This window comes from Aspergillus fumigatus, chromosome 4 (genome assembly GCF_000002655.1).
Source record: "Aspergillus fumigatus Af293 chromosome 4, whole genome shotgun sequence".
Lineage (NCBI taxonomy): Eukaryota > Fungi > Ascomycota > Eurotiomycetes > Eurotiales > Aspergillaceae > Aspergillus > Aspergillus fumigatus.
This window is the reverse complement of record NC_007197.1, coordinates 1,140,656-1,162,727: the sequence shown is the minus strand read 5'-3', so window position 1 is coordinate 1,162,727 and position 22,072 is coordinate 1,140,656. Positions and strand designations below refer to the sequence as shown.

The 22,072-nt window shown below is 49.3% G+C and overlaps 7 protein-coding genes across 7 annotated transcripts; 3 read left to right on the top strand and 4 right to left on the bottom strand.

Moving 5' to 3' along the window:
- Positions 1-167: 167 nt before the first annotated feature.
- AFUA_4G04130 (AFG1/ZapE family ATPase) lies at positions 168-2,565 on the bottom strand. The gene is made up of 4 exons (XM_741506.2): positions 1,823-2,565; positions 1,316-1,766; positions 753-1,266; positions 168-689 (listed from the first exon to the last, which is right to left on the bottom strand). The coding sequence occupies exons 1-4, from the start codon at positions 2,199-2,201 to the stop codon at positions 342-344; spliced, it is 1,692 nt and encodes a 563-aa protein (XP_746599.1). The 5' UTR covers positions 2,202-2,565; the 3' UTR covers positions 168-341.
- An 89-nt stretch (positions 2,566-2,654) lies between these two features.
- On the bottom strand, positions 2,655-6,388 carry AFUA_4G04120 (phosphatidylinositol-3-phosphate-binding protein BEM1). Its single transcript, XM_741505.3, has 4 exons — positions 5,548-6,388; positions 5,147-5,248; positions 4,179-4,946; positions 2,655-4,114 (listed from the first exon to the last, which is right to left on the bottom strand). Exons 1-4 carry the CDS (start codon positions 5,551-5,553, stop codon positions 3,194-3,196), a joined length of 1,797 nt encoding a protein of 598 aa, XP_746598.2. The 5' UTR covers positions 5,554-6,388; the 3' UTR covers positions 2,655-3,193.
- A 990-nt stretch (positions 6,389-7,378) lies between these two features.
- On the bottom strand, positions 7,379-10,853 carry AFUA_4G04110 (uncharacterized protein). Its single transcript, XM_077804544.1, has 3 exons — positions 10,408-10,853; positions 9,102-10,353; positions 7,379-9,043 (listed from the first exon to the last, which is right to left on the bottom strand). Exons 1-3 carry the CDS (start codon positions 10,478-10,480, stop codon positions 8,827-8,829), a joined length of 1,542 nt encoding a protein of 513 aa, XP_077660691.1. The 5' UTR covers positions 10,481-10,853; the 3' UTR covers positions 7,379-8,826.
- A 94-nt stretch (positions 10,854-10,947) lies between these two features.
- AFUA_4G04100 (ESCRT-II subunit protein VPS36) lies at positions 10,948-13,250 on the top strand. Its single transcript, XM_077804543.1, has 3 exons — positions 10,948-11,145; positions 11,241-11,376; positions 11,433-13,250. The coding sequence occupies exons 1-3, from the start codon at positions 11,045-11,047 to the stop codon at positions 13,068-13,070; spliced, it is 1,875 nt and encodes a 624-aa protein (XP_077660690.1). The 5' UTR covers positions 10,948-11,044; the 3' UTR covers positions 13,071-13,250.
- A 103-nt stretch (positions 13,251-13,353) lies between these two features.
- On the top strand, positions 13,354-15,956 carry AFUA_4G04090 (uncharacterized protein). The gene is made up of 2 exons (XM_741502.2): positions 13,354-13,523; positions 13,574-15,956. Exon 2 carries the CDS (start codon positions 13,593-13,595, stop codon positions 15,852-15,854), a length of 2,262 nt encoding a protein of 753 aa, XP_746595.1. The 5' UTR covers positions 13,354-13,523; positions 13,574-13,592; the 3' UTR covers positions 15,855-15,956.
- A 145-nt stretch (positions 15,957-16,101) lies between these two features.
- Positions 16,102-17,800, bottom strand: AFUA_4G04080 (uncharacterized protein; the record flags this gene model as incomplete). The annotated part of the gene is made up of 4 exons (XM_077804542.1): positions 16,102-16,881; positions 16,953-17,094; positions 17,152-17,479; positions 17,542-17,800. The coding sequence occupies 4 exons, from the start codon at positions 17,798-17,800 to the stop codon at positions 16,102-16,104; spliced, it is 1,509 nt and encodes a 502-aa protein (XP_077660689.1).
- Positions 17,801-18,279: 479 nt separating this feature from the next.
- AFUA_4G04075 (uncharacterized protein) lies at positions 18,280-19,022 on the top strand. Its single transcript, XM_077804541.1, has 2 exons — positions 18,280-18,644; positions 18,711-19,022. The coding sequence occupies exons 1-2, from the start codon at positions 18,324-18,326 to the stop codon at positions 18,900-18,902; spliced, it is 513 nt and encodes a 170-aa protein (XP_077660688.1). The 5' UTR covers positions 18,280-18,323; the 3' UTR covers positions 18,903-19,022.
- Positions 19,023-22,072: the final 3,050 nt, after the last annotated feature.

The following is a 22,072-nucleotide window of genomic DNA, read 5'->3' as shown; positions in this document are numbered from 1 at the left end:
TACCAGGGGTATTCTATCGGGTCTTTGTGCTCTGGATGTAAGGCACTCTCTACCCCTCATTTGTGAGAAATGTATGCCGTATTCTGTAGTGGACAAGGTATTGAGAGATATTGACAACGACATGGTTTACTTTAGGCTTATCTGACCGTATCAATTAGAGGCATGGGTGGTAGATAACATGAGGGTTTTAGCGGTAGACGTGGTCTCGCGAGTGTATATATGGGTAGTTCTATATATGTAGAATGAGATATACACTGCACAGCATTTCCCCAAAAAGCTGCACATGCCGCAAAGATGCGAAAGGTATAGAACAAACGCCACAAGTCTAGTATGAACTGAATCTACATGTTGTCCTCGCTCCAGTGACTCCTCGCCTTCATCCACGCATCGTGCTCACTCTTCCCCTCCTCGACGGTCTTGCCTACTCCTAAGCCGCGTTCCACCCAGTCCTTACTGCCCATCTCGAATAACCGCGAAAGGGCACGAGCGAACGCAAATCGTTCCTCGTCACCGCTAAAAATGGAGGTCGATTTGAGGGCTTGCACTGACAAACCCAGATCGTCCATCATCATGCGCATGGCGTCTGAGAGATCGGAGTGGTCCCCGTTTTCTTCGAGGGAGGTTCTTACTTCTTGCTCGGACATGAAGAGGTTGGTGAGTGGGACTGCTGTGGTGAGAACTAATTTGGCCTGTCGAGAGAAATATTAGCCATCGCCTGACTTGGGCAAAAGCAAAATGGTAGAGCTACTCACCCGGCTCTCATAGACGGCGTCAATAAAAGTGATGAATCGACGTGCCAGATCGCGTTGCTGCAACGTCATCCCTGGAACATCCGTTACAATGAAAGCTTCGTAGTTCCGCACCAGCTCCAGGTAGTCCGCCGCTCCCGTTGCGCTTCCGATGAGCTCCTGGAAAGTGAAACGGGCCGCCTTTCCGCTGGCCGAGGGAACCTTGATCTTACGGCCCCATACTTCTTGTGTCTCCGGATGAGGAGGGTCATTGGGATCGCCCAGGAATTCGTACCACTTCTGCGCGTGGCGATCAGCTTCAGGACCAAGCGGGTGGTGGTACACGGCAGCTGGTGGACGAGGCATTTTGCGGTAATCGGTCGGCGAATTCAGGTTGATCACAGTCAAAGCAGTCTTGAGAAGATTGATACACGGAATGAAGGATTTTCGTTGAATACCGTTCTTGTACAGATCATCAGGATGACGGTTCGAGGTTGTTACGAGCACGACGCCATGAGACATGAGGGATTCAAGTAGTCTAAAAGTTGTCAGCCGAGGCCGCGCCTCAAAATACTCCAGGGACATACCGCCGCAATATCATCGCATCAGCAACATCCGTACACTGAAACTCGTCGAAACACAACACGCTCGACAAGTCCGCGATATTCGCCGCCACCAAAGGCAGAGCATCGAAGTCATTACCGTACTGCATCTTCACCACGTGCATGCGCTTATGTACATCCTGCATGAAGTTGTGGAAATGGATGCGCGACTTGGACTTGATGTTGGCCGGCAAGGTCTCGTAGAACAGATCCATGAGCATCGTCTTCCCGCACCCCACATCACCATACATATACAATCCCTTGGGGAGATTCTCGGGGATCTCAGTCTCCGCCTTTGCGCTCTGGCGCCCAAACAGCGAGCCGAAGAACGACGACTTGGGTTTCGGATCCAGCGACTCAACGCTTGGGTGCACAACGGTCGGAGGAGTATAACCTTTCAACACGTTGTGCAGGTCCTGCAGCTTTTGGACAATCTCTTAGCTCTGTCAGCTCATCGTCGCCTTTGAAAAATCAGTACAGGAACCAACCCACCCCTCTGATGCGGATCATCCCGCAACCGCCCCTGCTGCACTCGCCCCTCATACTCCTGCAATGGCCCCCTACCAGACAACCCAGCCCTCGCATCCTCCGTCTGTCCCGCAATAGTCTCAGTCTGAGGCTGAACAGCCGCCGTAGCGAAGCGCCGCATATACACTCCAGTCCTCGGCTGCGCGTTCCTGGCATTCAACCAAACACCCTGCGCTTCGGCCACCTGACGACGAGCTGCGCCATTGCTGCTATGTATACTCCGTCTACATGCCCCGTTCAGTACCCGTGCACGTCCGGGTCTTCCCGCCGACAACCCTGGGGCCCGGCTCCTCAGCGCCGAGGGAAGGGACTCGGCGCAGAGTTTCGCAGATGGCCGACTCATTTATTCCTTGGACAAGGCGCTCGTGCAAGGGATGCTGAGCGCAAGCAATCGTAACCGCTTCGTGTTAAAGTGCGGTCGGTAGGCCTAAGGTTCTGGAGCTAGATTCTTCCGATCGGGTATACTTCTATGGTCGAAGAATCGAGTGTGGCGGACAAGCGGGGAAAAGGAAAATTGTCGGTGTCAACAAAGCGTGTACGCCTGATAGCTTTTGGAAAACGGCATCAGTATTCTTGCTAGAATAATCTCAAGATCTCGGAAGACTGGAGTACGAAGACAGGAGACCACGTGCGCCTGATGCGCGTATGTTCAATTGGCAAGATGGCAATCGAATTCCATCAGCGCTGCGTTGGCCTGAGGCGAAAAAGAACCGCGGGATTTCCAAAGACAGGATCATGTGACTCGGAACCCGGCAATTACGACGGAATTCCTATTGGCGCAATTAGTTGTCACATACCAGGTACAAGAGTCCGAATGTTGTGCTATGTTATGCTGGAGTTCTAATAATACTGAGGAAAAGACATATCACTATACGACTGCAGGCAGGTAGAGAAGCCTACATAGAGGTGTATATATGCAAAGAAAACATATGTACATGTGATGGACAAAAAAGTCAAGAGGGTATGGAAACATCACAACAAGTCATATGCCCACGGAACAGGATCCAATGCAAAAAGCACAGGAGAAAGGATATATCAACCAGGAAAAGTACATAACGGCATAAACATCAAACATGTCGGACATCTCAATCTGTCGTTTTTCAAACACAGACATTCAGAAAGCGCTCAAATGGCTTCTTGTTTCCAGAATAAACATTGAACGATAGGGCAAAACCAGAACACCGTACACCGTCTCCAGAGGTGGATGAAAAATGTTGCGGGGTAATATGAGACAAAAGGGCAGGCGCAGGGGACAACGATCTATCGCAAACTTGCATTGGGAAAACCATGAATCTATGCATGCTTTCAAGAAGAGAAGGAGTGGCCTGGGCTTTCTTATGCAAGCCCGACGTGTAGGGTGAGCTTGGAATTCCGCTGCATGGCGGTGTCAAGGTCACTGTCATTGTTTAGGTCCATGTACGCGCCAGATGGTTCGTCCTTATATTGCACCACGATTTCCTCATTGAGCTTGAGGCGATCTAATAGCTTCTCCCGGAGCTGCTGGAAACTGATGTCGCTAGGGACGCGAATGGCAATCAAGTCGTCCTGGAAGAAAACCTTGACTTTCATGGCGCCCCCGCTTGAGGTTGTTGACACTTGGGTGAGAGAGCTGGCCTGTCGGTTCATCGGCGCTGGTCTGTCGGCCGCATGCGAGACGGAGGGCTGATTGCGCTGGTGCGAGGCTCGGTCGGGATGCGAGCTCATCTGAGCCTGAGATGACTGGCGGGACGCGGTGCGCGAGGTCTCCTGTGTGGAGGAATGGTGCGAGCCACCGGAGTACCGAGCATCTTCTCCAAACGCGCTCGGGTCAATTTCAAAGTCACCTGGGCGAGGTGCGAATAGCTGACGCACCAGCTGACAGCGGGAGATATGGGGAGGCATGGCCAGGAGCTTCTTTATGTATTCGTCCAAGTTCTGGCGACGGCCGTTGGAGATCGCATCGGTGACATGCGTCACAGGTCCGGGCATAAATGGTAATGTGCGCGGCTTGCCGCGGTTTCCGGCCTCCTCCTCGAATTGGGTCAGAAGCGCAATCTGGAAATCGTAGAAGTCATGATAATAACGGGACAACTCCCAGCAACGGCCGTCCTCCATCTTGGCCTCAATGATATACCAATACTTGTCGTTATCAAAGCAGTACCGGGGAATGGATGCGGCTACTGGGGCGACCAGAGGCTGCTGATGGTGATTCGGCATCGGCGGCTGCGACAGGTGTTGAGGTAGGGACGCTTTGCTCGCATTCCGATTATGATAGCCCTGTACATGAAATCAGCATGAGCAGGCGCATCGGCAAAGGAAGACAGCAAGAAGGGAGACATACGTAGGCATTTCCATTTTGGCCTGCGTGGCCGGCGCTGTTGCGCCCCATGGACATCTTCTCAACTCCAGAGGTCACGGACTGCACTGCTGACGCGGCCGAGTCAATCTTGCCGAGGGTGATGCTGCTGTTCTTGTATTCGGCGGTCATTTTCTTCCATTCTTCAACCCTTGGTACACCAGCGCGCTTGACTGCCTCCAAAGGATCGGATACCGCTTGACCGGTTTGCATGTCCCGAAGTTCGATGAATGAGACGGGGATCAACCCGGGGCCACCTAGACGACCGATGGGCTTTGCGACGAACCACTCCGGGTTGGACTGGGCGATGACAATGATCGCTTCCCCTGCTTTCGCGTCGAGTTCATCCGGTCGCTCTGCTTGGAAGTCATACTGGACGATACCATAGACCATGGCGCTCGAGGCCTTTCCTAACGTCGACATCCTGGGAGTCGATGGGGAGTGCTGAAGCTGGGTGGGAGTATGATCGGGAGAGGAAAACTGAGCGGGACCACGATCTGAGAAACCCGAGTCGTGCGACTCTTTCTTCTTATGAAGATCGACCGACCCGCCACTATCTCTTTCGTTCTTGCCGATGACCTCAAAAAAGGAGACAGGTACCAACCCCCTGGCACTAGGGATGAGTGGGTTGCACGCTTCGTACCAGTCCAAGTCGTCCTCCCTGCTGATAACGTGAAAGAAGTCGCCCTTGCTGAACGCTAATTCTTGCGTGTTGCCGGGTTCTGGTTGGTAGTCGTAGAGAGCTTTGATCACCTAGAAGCGAAAAAAGGGACGCGCGGTCAATACCAACTTCCAAGGATTGACAACGCGACTGGAATGAGGGGGAGTAATTTGAAGGGGGGAGGGGATGAGAGTGATAGCCTAACTATACTCTTTCAATGTTGGAGCGAAAGGGGGAGGGGGGGGCCGAAGCGGTCCATTTTGTGTTTGGGGGCTAGACAAGGCCTACTTACCTTCTTAGGTGGCAGAATCGCGATGGCTGACTTGGGAGTGATTGAAAGATGGTGGTGGTGAGGTTTAGGGTCTTTTTCCCCTTTGAGAGATCGCCTGATGGCCTATATATTTAAAGAATATGTTATTAATTTGCCATAGCAATAAAGGAGGGAAGGTGAATTAAGAAAAAAAAAAGGTTTAGGTAAATAATGGTGATGATATTCCAAGAACAGGAATAGAAAAATCAACACTAAATTCGGAATCGGAAGAAAAGAGACCAGAAGCGACAACCATAATCGAGATAAACGAGAGGCGGGGTATGGATGGTTATGGTGGAAGGGGGGCAAGCCGGCTGCTTGAAACGAAGGGGCTGCGCACAGTTCACTAGGTAGTATCAAAGAACTTTGGAATCAAAACATACCTTCATTCTTTCTCTCCAAATAAAAAAAAAAAAAGAATACGAAAAAAAGGTCTAGTCGAATTGTGCTAACAACACTGTACTCGGCTGGAGAGGTTGGATCAACGACAGCCGCAGCGCAGGTTGGGAGACTCAAGGGGATTGCGAAAGAGCGAGATGGCTTCGAGAGGCAAGGCAGAAAGAAGCAATATAACGACCCAAAAATCAAATAGAAAAAGAGTGTAACAAAAGATCAGCAAAGTAATTAGATCCTTTGGATTCATACAAAGAGAAAATGAGTGTGAGAGACCAAACGTTGGTGTCTCTGGTCTGTGTGCGGGATTGTGAATAAGGAGAGAGAGAGCACGTTGTAGTCAAAGAATTGATAAAAGTAATGGAGATCTCCGTTCAAATAATGATAATAACGCTGGTAAAAGAGAGTGTGGAGAGTAGTCTAGCCGTTGGAGTGGTTAATAAGAGTAATAGGTCCTTAACGTGGATCTCTTGAGCTTTCTCTCCTTTCGCTTCACCCTCGTGCTCAATTACTACCGTGGATACCTGATGTCTGGTTGTTCTGGAGTTGCGAAAGAAAGTAGCCCGCTTTGGTGGTGGTGTCTGGGATTTCCCTTCTCGCCCCTGAAAGGAGAGAAAGAAAGACTTTCTGGTTTGAGCTGGTTGGGAACCCTGTCGGTTTTCAGAAGACCTCTGCAGGCCGGTTGACGATGGTATTCTCGATCAATCAGCTGAGGGGGAGAGAAGCACGAACTTCTAATGACGATAGACACGGACCATCGCCCAGTAGTCAGTGAGTATTTTTGGTGGTACTTTTTCACCCCAGCTGAAAAGCCGTATAGTATGGTTCACGGGGTAGTACAAAGTACTTTCTCCTTTGCCTGGAGTAGAAGACTAGGTCACTAGTGCTGGAGTCTGTGATCTACTTTTTTTGTAGGTACTCTGTATATAAAGACGACCGTGAAGGCCAGAGTTTTCGACATTTCGAGTTTCCAGCCTCGACCAAGGTTTCGAGAAGTACTCTTGTTTAGAAGTAGGTATGATGCAAAGTGGCGCGATTCCTCCTACCGAATACTACATAGTAGGGACAGATAGCGCATAGATATACGGTGGCGATAATTATATGTACAATAGGATAATGTCACTAGCCACCTGACAGCGCACTTAAATCAGTCATCTTGAAAGAAGACATGATTCTGAAAAGTGGTGCTGATGGGTACGGAGTACTCCCCGTGCCTAGTATCCTATGTGGAGATGCTTTTTCGCGCTGGTGCTTCCTTTGTTTTCCTCCTTTTTTAGGCCAAAGTCAAAAAAAGCCAATATCTTAGACTGCCTTTCAAAGGTCCTCATTACGTCCGTGGTAGATGGCCACCTGAAGGAATCTAATCCACAGTTTACAGTTATTCTGGAATGTTTCGACCATGGCTGATACCCAAAAAGTGGACCATCCTGTCTTCTACAGAGTCGTGGGTACTGTACCTTACAGCGACTACTCTGGTAAGGCACCAAGACAGGTTTACAGGTCACTGGATATCCAGTGCGTTGGAAGGTGGTCCCCAGTAGGTAAGTACCTACCTAAGGTAGGCAGCAGGTAGTCCCAACCAATGGAAGCCGACCCAGGGTCTATTAGGGCCATTAGATTGGTTAATGCACACAATCCTGGCGACCATTGGGCAGCAATACGAGATCTTCCCTGATTTGCTCAAGAGAATCTGCTAGAACCCAGCAAATAATGTACGAATTAGCTGCCAAATTTCCTTTTCGCCCAGGACTTAGCACGTTCGCCAAATCGGAGGACGATGTGGCAGAGTCAGCCAAGACCTCTTGAATGTAAGTATTCCACCCGTCGCTTTGTGGGATGGCAGCCACATGGAGTTTCATTCGCCACTTGAAATTTACTCATTCGTTCTCAGTAGCTGTGGAGCCGCTATGATTGGCGAGGACTCACAGACTGAGTCTGGCCCACCACATCTGTCGTTCAATTTAGTTAGCCACTCTACTGTCAAAGTCAAAAAGGTAGGTAAGATCTCAACTTCTACAGACATAGATACACGGGCTATTGAGTATTCGAGCAGGTCTTGATATTGTCGACAATCCAGAACTAGAATACTGAAGTCCTGTTTCTAGCAAGCCAGGACTACCTATAACATACGACCCGCAATGCACCCAAAACGGGATGCATAATCTCCCCGATAAGGCCGTCTTCAGCAGTCCCATGGCGCCCAGCATCCACCGTCCCAGACTCCTATATCTCGACCTTCTCCGCTTCATCCCAGATTTTGGGGCTATTAATAGGAACCCGGGACGAAACATCTCAATTCCTGAAAGATAACATGAGCAACCAACTAACCGATCTCCTCGGACCGTGGTTCATACAGCGGCCTGTCAATGATCGCTGGGGTCGGCCAGTATTTCCTGCTGTAGTCATATATATTAACCGGACAGCATCAAGTATGGCCAAACCTATGGAGGCAATGCCAAGATGCTCCGAAACCGGCTGTCACAATTCTAGTTCACCGTGGTGCCAGACTTTCAGAGCCCCGTAGATCGAGGATCGGATCCTAAATCAGACAAGGCTCAAAAGATACAGCTGCTGCACCTCGATGCAGGTACCCTTGCATGCTGTAATAGCATCCAGCCAATCGGGGCTACAGAACGGAGCAATTGTTTTTGGCACCGCCGATGACTGCGTCAAGCAGTCCGTGGATGCTGCAGAGTTGGAGCACTCATGTCTTAACAGTGTGTTTCATGTAATGGGGCTTCTTCTCAATGAGTGGCCTATCTGGTGATGGCTTCGTGTGCCCCATGAACTCATACTGTATCTGAACACAGGTGTTGTTCGACTGGTCAGTGTCTTATCGAGGGATTACAAAAGATAGCTACCACTGGCGCTGAAAGTACTTTTGACATTGCTAAGTATCACTAGATTACGTTTTCTAGGACTTAAAGATGCTAAACCATTTCCACAGCCCATCCGTGACAACGCCAAAAGTCAGAGAAAATAACGCTACCATGTTTCTAGGCTTAGTGAGCCGATCTCAAAAGCCAAGAAAGATATATGCAAGGCGCCGTCAAGGGTGAGGAGCATAGAGAAAACCGAAGCAGACGTAAACGGGAAACATCGGAAGCACTTGGTGCCAGCCGACTGTGCCGTCTAATAAAAAAAATGGGGAAGAAAAGCAGACGAAATCAAGGTGCAAGGGTATTGAGAGCACTGAAAGACGGGAGACTCGTATATGCCGATAATCAATGGGGTATGGACGCTGGGTTGCAGTAACGAAAAACTCGGTATCAAATCTGTCCTTTTATATCAACGACTCTGTGGGCTTCGGACTTGGCCGCCTCGAAGAGTTGAGCAGCCCTGCCGCTCGTGAACAGCCTCACGGATCCATCTTTCTCTTGAAGTAAATCCTCAGAGGCATGGTCCAGGATAAAGCGTGCACTCTGTTCATCGGACTCGAAGCCAAGTTCCTCAGTGATAAAACGTATCTTTACGTCGGGTTTGTAACTGTTGGCATCAAGTCAGCCCGCAAAGAACAGCACACAACGAGCAGAAGAACACTTACGCTTTACAAATGGCTGCAAGTGCGGAAAGTCGCTCGCGGTCCACAAACATGTCCATCAGATAAGCCCCCATGTTAGGGGTGTCGAGGTAAAGCTGGAAGAAACGATGATAGTTTCCCAGGGCAAGGGCTGAGCGAACATCCAAGGCATGTTTGACAGCAGGATCACGCTTGTCTGCTGCTGTTAGATCGGCCAACGCATCGTTCATAGCCGTCCAATTGCGGGTGTGGATGAAGTAAAGAATACGATACGCCTTAAATTCTGTAGGGTGCCCACCGAGATTTTGGGCATATAAAGCTCGCAGCTGTGTCTGACATTGATTATACTCACCAAGATCTCCCTTCTCGAGCGCAATGCGGGCATGAATCTCATAGACACTGACAGTGAACTCATTTCTGATGTGCTGGACAGTCAGATCTTGTCGCAGAGACTTGAACTGGTCGCAAATATATCCATAATTGTTATCCTTCTTCCATTTCTTTTTCAGAAGATCCAGGGTCTTGTGCAAAACATGCAGCGGTCGAACGGTGTCTGGGTTTGGCGCTGAAGTCAAGCGGAAGTAGTTCTTCTCTAGCTCCTGGCACCGTCCAACAACAGGTCCCTGATTGGCACTGGGCGCTGGGGATTCCCCACGAGATGAGGATGGCGAAGAGCCATACCTGGCCCGCGGTTCTTCGAAACGTTTCCTCCGCATTTCCAGATTAGCTTTTGACTTACTGGGGTTCTTATGATCAACACGCTGACGCTTGTCTGCTGAGGGATAAGTAGTTCGATCTCCAAATGCATGATGGTTGTTAGTCTGCCTCCATGGTGGACAGCTGTCTTTGTCCCCGTACTCAGCCGATTTCCTTTTTCTAGAAACGTCCTCGGTAACGGTGTCCGGTTTCTGAGCAGCAGTTAAAAGTGAATCACTCCAACCAGAGACAGCTGGGTTGGTAAGAATCTGGTTCCGCTCGTTTTGAATCATGACTTGCGGTAGGGGCAATGCATCCCAGTTGATCTTCTCCAGCTGACCCTTCTCCGCCGCCTCAGTAATAACACCCTTCAGTTTCACCTCCATCTCCTGCCGGTTGACTCCAGGAAGTTGGTTCTCAGGCGCGAAGCTTCGTTGTACATATGATCGAAGGGGGGCTGGCCATTCTACTCGTTTGCGAGGTGCTTGAGTTGTCGTTGGCTGCGGCTGAGGTACCATGGCGGTGGTGGATGTATGAGCAAAGCTACGACGTGCTTGAACAGGGATATATGCAGGGGTTGCTAGGTCACAATTAGAAATTGAATACAAAGATATTAGAGTAAGAAAACACATACCATGTGCAGGAAAGTGAGCGGTCGTAGCAGTCGCGGATGCGGTAGTACGCCAAGGTGGGATACCAGAACTCATGATGGCAGAAACGTGTACAAAAGCAAAAACAGAAGTTAAGAAAAGTAGGAAATATTGTTGAAGAAGAAAGTATATCAGAATAAAAAAGAGAAAGAGAAGAAGAACAGGATTAGACTACGCGTTGCCTGGTCTTGAGGGCAGTGGTCAAATTTCCTCATACACACCAGTAAGCTGAGAAGTTGGCCAAATCACCTCAAAACTATTATGGTTATGGGAGATAATACGCCAACTGGTAGGTGATGGTGAGTGAAGTTGAGTAGACGAAGCTACCTTAGTGATAGATGTCGATTTGACCACTAGGTCTAAGTGCAAAAGTGAGGCCTTTGAAAGGAAGGTAGAGGTCAAGGTTCTCGCTTACTCTCTCTGGGCTGGTGTGGCGGAGAGAATGTGAGGGTGCGCTAATGGTTGCTCTCGCTCCCTGTATCTTCCCATCAACTGGGCGATGCCCCTAACCCACCTTACGTCAGCGGGGTGAGTACTCGGGCTACTTTCTGGGATTTGGACTTAATTGTATGTTCTCTTCACAGTTAAAGAGGGTGGAGAGATGCTGGCTGAGCTTACTAGATGTTCTTCAAGTCTCTAGATCTGACCACTGCACTCCGTCCCTCATTGTTACCCGATGAGACTTTGCTCTTCGTCCAGGATGCGGTGGGGTTATACGAAGGGTGAGTCGCCAGCAACCTGTTCCCCAGTTGTTCCTTGCATATGCCACTGCTTTGACATTCTGGTGCTTACTAGCGAGTATTGTTCGTATATACAGAAGGTTCAAGGTCCCAAATTATCAAAATGGCCATGCGTACCTCACATCCCACCGAGTCTGCTATGTCGCTATTGACGAGCCACGCAAGTACTCAGTCGCTATCGACCTGAAGGAAATCGACCGAGCGGATTATCAAGTATGGTTGATGGTTGAGTCCGTACCATCCTTTGCTCCCGAGCTCACCCTTTTCAGGCAGGGTTTCTGAAGTCGTCTTCGAAAATTCTCTTGCACCCGAAACCCGCAAAGAATGACCTCAAATCGAAGAGCGTAGGGGCTAGCCCTTCTGCATCACAGTCACCAACACTCCAGTCCGGGAGTTCGCAGTGTCCGCTCCCGGCAACCCCATACAAGCAGCCGGCACCGAAGCCTATCAACGCGACCTGGGTCTGTCCGATATGCTCGTTCACTAATCCGGTGCCTTCTAATTTCGACCCAGCAACGGCTACTGCTTCTACTCCCTTGTCGCCATGCTTGGCTTGTGGCATAAAGCCGCCATTTACGACCGTTCTGAAGGCCGCAATCACAGCTGCCGCTAGTCGCGAAGCCGCCCAAGTACATCCAGCTTCACATGAGCCTGGTCAACCCGAAAGCAATGATGATGAAACTGTACGCAAGCCTAATGCCTCCACACCATGTCCCAGATGTACATTTGTGAACCATCCTTATCTTCTCGAGTGTGAAATATGCGGGGCTCCCCTAGCCCCCGCAGTCGCCCGAGGGGCGTCTGTTGATGGCTCACGTCGATCAGAATCCCCAGCGCCGGTATTCGGACAAGGAAACATCGCCAATACTGAGACTTTTGAGGTAGTCAAATTATCCTTCCGCGGAGGCGGTGAAAAGACTTTCTATGAAAGGTTGAAAGGCGCCTTGGTCCAGCGAAAGTGGCTGCTCTACGATGCGCCTCCTGTTCCGCAGCAGCCATCGCAATCGCCTGCCACGCCGAATCTTACAGCCTCTGGTGCTGTTGCCGCCAACGTCTCCACGCCAGCCCAACCCCGGTCCCCCGCAGTAGGAATTGCGGGCCTTGAGCAGCGGGGACTTGAAGCTCGTAGAAATAACGAGGTGGTAATAGGCAGCTCGTTTGAAGATCTTGAAGCCTTGATGGCGTCTGCTAAACGGATCATCAATCTTGCTGAAACGCTCGCCAGGGAATCAGGCATGGCCGGTGACGAGAATACTGCAGCAACCAACGCAGTGCTGTCAGAATCCGCTGCCGCTCTTGGGATGACCACGACCAAAGATATGCTTGGCTCTGGTGCCGAGAATTTATATCTCTCTGAACTCTCACGGGACTTGGCGGAGTACCTCACCGACGATAACAAGGGTATCTTGCAGAAAGAAGGCGGTATCATGAGTCTGGTTGATCTTTGGGCGATGTTCAATCGCTCCCGAAATGGGGTGGAACTAGTTAGTCCTTCTGACTTCCAGAAAGCAGCAGAGCTCTGGGAAAAACTGAAACTACCTGTTCGGCTGCGGCGATTCAAAAGTGGTCTTCTTGTTGTTCAACGCTACGACTGGAATGATGAGAAGACCATTCGGCAACTGCAAGAATGGATGGCGGAACTTCGTCAGATACCGCCCGCCGATCCAGTACCGTGGGACTGGCGTCAATTTGGGCGTGCCGTGACAGCACAAGAGGCTGCTCAAAGGTTCAAGTGGAGTGTCGGAGTCGCAGCAGAAGAGCTAGAAATGGCTGAGGATAAAGGTGTCCTATGTCGCGAGGAAGGCATCGAAGGGTTAAGATTCTGGAGCAACTACATCACCTCCGACCTTTCTTCGATGAATAGCATTGATTCGATTGATTTGAGGGTGTCTAGCCTGGCCATATGAAGGAGTTCATTTGTACATATTGATGTATTGTATTCGTTGGCATGGGCACTTTTGTCACATTGACGCCGTTATGACCAAAAGAGATATAATTTTCTGATAGAAGCAACTGCTGGCTTGCTCTAGTTATAGGTATAACCACAAAGTAGATTGTGCCGCTGTTCTTATGGAAGTGTGCTTTTGTGGCGAATATTATGGAGAGTTCACATTTGGTTCGTTGAAGCTGTCGACCCCGCATGGCTTATCAACGAGCTCTCTCCGCCTCTTGGGGAAGCTCCTCACTCCTCATAGCTCGACTAGTTCATCATCTCTGTTGTGACCTTCACTTTAAAGGTGGGTCTCCATCATTTGTTCTTCTAGTGCTTGGCTCCAACGCGGACTTTTAATAAGAGCTTTAACCTGTCAAAGCTGTTGTGATGTGAGGGTCTAGATCGTTGGCTGTCATAACACAGTCAGGTATGACTGCACCTTCATTATTGAGAGATCTGATAAGTTAATCCAGTTAGCTCAAAAGGAACATTCAAAATGGCATATACTTTAGTGCTATCGAATCCTAAACATTTGAGGTGCTCGAGAGCCATTTTAAGATATTCTCAAGTCCCATATGTCACTTACCTCAAAGTGCCAAGCACGACCTCAGTCCAGAGCCGAGGGATATGGCGATTAACATACCATCGATATGGGAGCAGAAGCTCTGACGAAAGAAGGAGGTTGGAAAAGTATCTGCGCCATGGTCCTTCGAAGCTAAGAGATCGACAAGTTGGTCACCGACAACGATCACAATCTTCATTCGATGATCATCATTCGTGGTGGAATTCTGGCTGGGGATGGAGCCAGTTGAGATTCCATGGTCCTACAAATTGGAATGAACATGCACCCAGGAACGACTACTGGGAAGCACAAAGAATTCGTTTGGAGAAGAGGATGGAACAAATAAAGAAGGAGATCGAGGCGGATCCTTACGAGGCTTTATTCGGGAGAAGGCTTGACCCATTTAAGTCTTGGGGCAAGCATGAGAATATTTTCTCTTCCCTGTTCCGGTCTCTTTTCGGTCAAGGTTCAAAGGCAGAAGCCGAGCCTAAAGTGACTGATACAACTGCGCGCGTGAAGACTGATGCCGCGCATCCATCTGATCCTCGACCTAGTGGCAAACAGTCAGCAAGCCCCAGAAGCGAGGTCAACGCATATAAGGAGCCGACGGAGGATGATACTGGAGACTATGAGTTTGATCCCATCACCGGCCGCATGGTCCCGAAGAAGGGGGAAACCTTTGAGCGGTCTCAGGATAGCCCGTACACAGAAACTCCCAATTCATCGATTTGTTCAAATACAGTTCAAAGCGAGAGCGCCCGGAGTGCTGGCTTCCTCTCCCCGTTAGACCGTTCAGAACCGCACCCGAACACTAAAGGGGTTACAGAGGCTGGAGCCCATGATAACACCGTGCAATCTGAAACAGTCGATGGCCCGAGTCCTCAAAGTACCACACAAGACCCAAACGAATTTGCCTATGGCGGCAGTATCTTAACTGCGAAGCCAGGAATTTCTGATGAAAACATCCTCAAAGAGCCAACTGAGCCTCGGGACACAAATACGACTTTTACAAAGGGAGTACCATCATCGGAGATTGAAATGGCTAACGAGCAGTTATCAATTGACAATCCTCGTTTAAAGGCGGACAATGTGCCTCCCTCCGCTATTAGCCATCAAAATGAAGGGTCATCAGGTGTCCCAACAGAAACAAAAGATCCATTAGCTACAGCACAAAGGACATCGCACGGGCTTAAGCTGCAGGAAGAGTGGGTTACACAGGCAGAAAGAGCTGAAGATCTGGATATTCTACGCGCCAGTGACATTCGCACACCGTACGAGCTGAAAAACAAGGATGGAGATCCGGAAGAACAACTAAGGGATAAGCGGCGCAAACTGGACCTTGCTTTTGAGATGACCGAAGACCCAGTCAAAGACATAGATGTTCGAAGAATTCGGGAGAAGTACAAAATCCATGAAGCTTCCAAGTCAAAGGAGACGGTTTTGGAGCCACTTGACTCACGAAAGGCTCAATTGCCCTCTCAGAGTTCAATGATCGCAAGCACCTTCCTTCCTCATTCTCAAGGAGACATTCGCAACGTAAGGCTTGATCCAAATCACGAAGCCCAGGGGGCACGCAATGAAGTTCAAGTTTCTCCAAATGATTCTTGGGCAACAGCAACATATCGTGTTCTTGTATATGACCCCTCTACCTCGCAGGTGGTGGAAGCAGAGACAAGCTCCTCACTCCAGTCGACCGATAAGCTACTTTCACCCGCGGAAGTCCTTCCTCGTCTGAGCCAACCTGCGAAGTTCGTACCGTACCTTGCTGAAATGCGCGATGACGGGTATGAAATTGTCTCTGGCGGTGAGGATATCATTGTCTTTCGGAAGGCTTCCGGGAGTGGCTCGGCTTTGCGTTCGAAGACCCCAAGCAATGGTGGTTCAGCAGGACGGCTCACCTCCCCCCAATTAGACCCCGGTGAAAATATTCGAGCAGCGACTGCTCCTTCTGACTCATCTTCCAATCCAGGCATCGTGAGCACTGCGGATGGGTCAAAAGTAACTGGTCATGCGAACGCTTGGTCCAGAGTTCAAACAGCACTCCGTAGGATGCTCATCGGCGGTGTAGCGACGGCGGGAACATGCTATGCTATTGGTGTCGTTGTCGAGTATTTTCGCACTGGGGGGGAAGAGGGACTGGGTATTGATGCATTCACCGAGTTCGAGTCTGAAAGGCGTCGCAGAGATCGAGAATAAGGGTCATTGGGATATTACCGAATGTGAAGCAACAATTTGTCACAACATTGCGATCATATTTTGGTGTTTGTATAGAAAATTCACAACTTTATATTTACTTGCCTTCCGTTTCATCTATGGTGTCCTATCAAATGAAATGTTGCAATGCCGCCTAGTCGAACTGATTGATTCAGAATAGCTAACTCTACCTGGAGCACGATGTCTAGGCTACATTGCCTTAGGACAAGCAAGGACCAGCATCCTTGGTCTACAAGTCGTCGTCCAGTGAACTATCTGTCTCCTTCTGCCACGCAAAGTCTTCGCACGGCTTACGCCAACCTTTGAATCCTTGAAAGCGACCATGGATGTAACTTCGCCTCTTTCCCTTTGATTTGGACATTTTCTGTTCCTCCTCACGCTTCTTCCTTTCGGTCTCTTCCAACTCCTTCTCCTTCTTTGCTAGCTTCTCTTCCTCAATCGCCACCCGTTTGCGGGTGTCATGTACCTCCTCCAACTCATCGTCAGATTCTTCATCAATAGGGTAATTTTGGAACACCTTCTGCAGAACACCGCAACGAGCCTGCCCGCTCATCATGTAGATGAACAGAGCCACGATCATCTTGACGGCAGCTCGAAAATCTTGCTTGCACCAGAGGTCAAATTCGCGGCTGCCTAAGACTCGAAAATGACGTGGATTTGGGTTATTGTCCAGATTCTTCACGCTCAGCCACTCCACCTGTTGGCGAAGTCGTTCCAGGTTCTTTCCAGTGTAGAATCGATCGTAGACAGTGCTCGGATTGGGGTCTATCACATCGGCGTCTGAGGAGGAACGGTTGTGTCTTCCGCTCCACAGATGGGACGTTTTCTGGCCGAGGAAGATAGCACGAAGGATATGCAGCCTGGAGCCGTAGATGCCAATCAAATAAACCTCCTGGTCCGGGATCTGGTCCCCATGGGGCCGCAGACGGGAGATGTTTAGAAGGAGCTGGCCAAGCATGAGCTTGAGCTTGTCCTCGAGGGCCGATCTGAGAAATGTGTTTTCCAACGACTACAAGCAGTCAGCCACCTGAAACAACTTGTTAGAGCACATGCTCCAGAGGGATCTTGGGTAAAGCTTACCGCTGACACTGGCAGAACTGTAGGGCAGGCCCTCTTATCAGGATGGTGATCCAAGCAGGCCAGTCCAGCTGTGAGAGGACCATCCTTGTATCTCTCGCTGTACCCGATCCAATACTCTAGCTGGCAGTTGAGCAGCCTCGCCCTATGGCCGCTGTGAGTGCAAGCGCCGGGAATGACATGCCATGGAGAAGCTACTGACCGAAAAAAGAGGTATGAGTCGCTGTCGTCCGTCTCTCTGGTGACTTTGAACGCTTCCAAGATCCCTTGCAGAAGAGCATACACGACTTGTCCCTGAAGTTTGACCATCTCATCGAACTTAGGCTTGGGCTTGCTTCCTCCTGCATCTGTTGTACCGTACCCCTCGTCCTCGTCCTCGTCTTCGTCGTAAAGAGAGCCGAACTCGGGAAGTTTCCTGAGGGTCATGAAAACGCTTCGAAAGCGGATGTCGACTGGAGACCATTTGTTTATGTCCACGTCGCGGGCATCGTCGGCATTGCGAAAGCACCAAGGTGTACGGTGAACAATGACTAAAGGCCCATCCGGTCAGTGACTTCCCCTGTCAGGACATCTGGACACAGAAAAAACTTACCAGTTCTCTCAGCTTTCTTCAGATAGTAACTAGGGATTATCCTATCGTCAGGAAGATCCAGGAAGAACTTTGCAGTCAACCCATGTACGCAAACCTCGACAGGGCTCTTGGACTCGGGAACCGGTCCTGGTCCACGCATTTTCTTCCTGTCAGGCTCCAAGTCCGGAATGGGCCTCCAATTCTCTGTCATCTGGAGAGCTGGATTTGGGAGCTCTGGAGATTCTGGAATGGTTTCCAGGCGTGAACTATAGCGAGCCATTTTTGTGGCGGGTCATGTTCCGGATCATTCTGCTGAGAGACCTGAGGGCTAGTGTCAGGTTTGAGGAGGAAGGCATCTTGCACATTCACACATTTGCTGCTGCTCCAGACGTGTAATGATATGAGAGGGTTATGATATAGGCACTTTGTGCATGCATACTTCCAAGCCCTCTGTTTACTTCCTTTTTGTATATCAGTCTTTTGCCTTGAGGTAGATACAGATACTTACGATAAACCAAACTCTTCTACGAAAGAGTGCAACTCTGATTTAAAGCCAAACTTACGTGCTAGATCAGTGTCTTGTGTTCCTGTCATAATGCCATTTCCATGCACATAAAAGAATATATCTTCCCGCACTAACAGTCTAAGCATATACCTAAGATCACAACTATGCGTCCATCATTCTCTTGGAGATCCAATGGAGATCCAAGGCCTATTTATTTTCATTCTCATTTGTTTTCTTATTCAATTCAATTAATTTCTCTCTAATATGATCTACCCTTATATCGTCACCTACCTGTTGAATGTATGGAATGTATCACTTCCACAGTCGTAGTAGTCATAGTGGGGCGACATCTCCGCACGAGTCTTCTGTCTACCTCCAACTTTCTCACACCAGAACCCTCAGCAGTCTTCACCACCTCAACACTCAACTAGACAACCTCCCAGTAACCCTAACCATGGCCCAAACAATCCGCATCCCTATCCGAACCGAAAAGGCCCCCCTCCCACCCCCATTCCTCTCTCAAGGAATCAAAGTAGGGAACATGATCTACTGCTCCGGGCAAGTCGGCGTGGATCCTACAACGGGGAAGATGGTGGAGGGCCCCATACAAGCGCGCACTGTACTTTCACTCTCCCCCTCCTCTACGATACTACAAAGATGAAACGATGGAACTAAGGCAACGCAGAAGCAAATCCTACATAATCTCTCCGCTGTCCTGGAAGCAGGCGGATCAAGTCTGCAAGACGTGGTCAAGGTGAATATCTTCCTGGCTGATATGGGGGACTTTGCCGCTGTGAATGAAGTCTATCAGGCGGCGTTTGGGGAGCCGAAGCCGGTTAGTTTCCTTCTATCCGTTTTGCTCTGCGTTTTGAGATGAGCTGAGATGAGGTGATGCGGATGCGGATGCGGATTCTGACGTATGGCTAGGCGCGGACTTGCGTTGCTGTGAAGACGTTGCCGTTGGGTACGGATGTGGAGATTGAGTGTTCTGCGGTGGTGACGGGGGTTGCGACTGTGAGGGATTCCCGGCTTTAGTCGAGGTCTTATGGGATGGTCATTGGGAAGCGATGTGATGTGTTGTCCGGCGTGCTATGCGATAGGCAAACTGTCTGCAGGTGACAGCCATATGGGTATGGCCGCGTCCTCAGGCAGAAATTCAGACCCCTAGACCCATTCAAAACAAAACGTGGCACCATGGACGATGGCATATCCGTTTGCATGGCTTAGATCTGAGATATAGCCCATGTACGATGTTAGTAATGGTGTACCTGCAGTAGGATGAAACACAGGAAGAGATGGTTTAGTGTTAGCTGGTATCTATTACATGCTTGGCTATTTATCGGCTACTGACAAGTCATCTAGATGATGTTTGTGAAATCTTGAAATGTTATGCTAAGAATAATTTACTCGCCCGTAAATTGTAGACTGTACCTACTGTGTAGGTACCCAAGGCTGGAGGTCATAAAACTGTATACCATGTAATGTGTAATATACTGTGCGCTCCGTAAACTCAATTGATCCATCAATGGGACATTTGCTTAGTAAAGTGGGCCTTTGTAGGTCATTTTCAGGAACAGGTTTAGCGTCATTTTACCAACTCAAGCACCAAGTTGGGCAAATCTGTATTTACCGATTGTCGTGTCTTGACAGTTACATTTTTGTTTGTTTCATCAAGGGCAACATTTTCTGATGCATCTTCTATCATGAAAACATGGCGGACTTTGAACCCATGGTGAGGAATGCTCAGTGACGTGTTGTTGTGTCGAATCGTCAAGCTTGACGATATTGTTCCGTGGTACCTGGAATGAAGTTCTGCCCTGACTTGAGCATGTTCCTGTGGTGTGGGTTGCTGGAGTGGCAGAAGTCAGGAGGCAGCTAAAAATCTACTCTGTAAGATATTGCCTGTCGATTGCTGGCATTAATACTGGATTAGGTCATGGTCTCCGCCGTACCTTAACTAACTAGGTACTCCGTACTCCGTAAAGGTCGCTAATCCGCCCGGCTGGCATTTCGCTAAAGGCACTTTGTCGCCTGTACTGAGTGGCTCTTTACTGTTCATTTTCTAGTAGCTCTCCAGATAACATACTAGAGGTGCTTACTTGACAGCAAATGTGCAATATAACCTCCGTTGACTCTGCAAGTGTTTGAACCGGGCCGGAGCGGTCCAGCCAGAAGGGATGAAATGACGACCGTTTCAGCCTCCCACGCCAGGTCGCTTACGGAACTGCAACCTGCCAGGGGAAAAGATGTGGTAAAACATCTCCTTGTTGAAAGATCATAGAGTTCGGGAGAAATACTTGGCACATTGCTGGTCCAATAGATAGATGAATAATCTGCTAGAACCTGGAAGCTAGTATGATGATTGACAAGCACGATGTCCAGCATCAGGCTATCGAGGTTTAATCAGCAATAATCAACTTACTCACAGTGTTCCTCACGCTATGACCGAGTTGATCACCGAATGGGGGGCGGCGTTAGACTCGGTGGAAGACGAAATCAGAAGTTGATCCCCTAGGTTCCTCAATCAGGGTCAATGGTGTTGGTTGCTATGACACGCTATGACACCCTAATGGAGGGCTTTTACTGCAAATATGTTAGCGTCGGTCATGGTTCTATTTGGACCATCATGCCTTTTCCCCTGAATGCTTAATGGTCTGTGATTGTAAAGTTTCACCGTAAGGGCTGGCTGACTCGCTGTTTCTACTGATATGGAGTACATTTCACGGTATGAAATTGATGCCTCAGGTTAGGAATGCTATCATCGTCAGGAACCGTTTGATGATTTGAATGAAGACTCCGTAGTCATAACCATAATGCTGTGTGCTCAATTTGATTTAAAGAGAGCCTTGACTCTGTTCATTCCTTCGGCCATTAAATCTCCATACCACTACTCTATCACCACGCACCATCATACTCCACTATATTTCCCACGATTCATCTTGGAGGTCCGCATGAGTGGTCGGATTGTGGTCCACACACGCACTAGATGACGCCGTCATTCTAGACTTGATGGACCGAACCTTGACAAAATAGGCCTACTGCAGCCCAGCGTAAGCAAGAGGCTGGTGAGCTGGTTGGATGGATCATGGGCGATTGGTCGAAAGGGCTGTGGAGGGCTACCACGGGAAATGCCGGGAATTATGATGAGCACGCCTGGGCAGCAGATCAACATGCACTGTACTCCGTACTATGAGTAGAACCAGCAGTAGGCATCAACTTGATGTGGTAGTACAAGACTTCTTCGGCTTTGGATGACGACCAAAGAGAAGTCAATCGACGACAAGACTCAGAATCAGCTTCCCGTGGATAGATGGACAAACTATGGAACTCCTTTCTTGAACTCAGGAACTGCATGTTTTCTTTGGCCCAGTTTTAACCAGGGAATGTTTTATCTTGCTTCGAAATGCTTGAGATTGCGGGGCTTTCGTCACTGCCACTCCATTGCTTCCTTCTGTGCTACAGATCGACTACAGTAGTCGCCATTGTGGTTGGCGTGCCTTTGTTTTAGAAAACATCACTTCTTCATGACTTGCCTTCCTCCTGAGTCTGGATTTTGTCGACCCAGATACACCATGGACAAAGACTCGTCTTCTGAACTGGCTCCCTTCGACTCTGATCGACTCGGTTCTCTGGGCCAACTCAAGGAGTCCATAATACTGAGTGAGATAAAGCTGCCAATAATGACTGAGGTGACATTGACACTACAGATTAGTACCGTTGTGACCTTTCCGAGCAATGTCATCTGTAGATTCGTAGATTGGCACTATATCATTAGGTAGGCAGTGCTTGCTGCAGGTAGCCAGCCGCCGCAGTATGCCTTGCTGATTGTCATTTTGTCCTCCCTAGAGAACCATCCAGAATGATAGACTGGTTGCATCACCACGGATATCTACAGATAACCACATCAGCTGTAAGTGTTGTAGAACATTATGAAGGTGTTGTCAATGCCAGCATCTCGAAGAGCAGCTACTTAAGTTATGTACTCCGTATGTGTACTGTGGACAGCTTGAAAGTGGTGCGTGTCCATAGCGTGCCCCTTTACTGTCC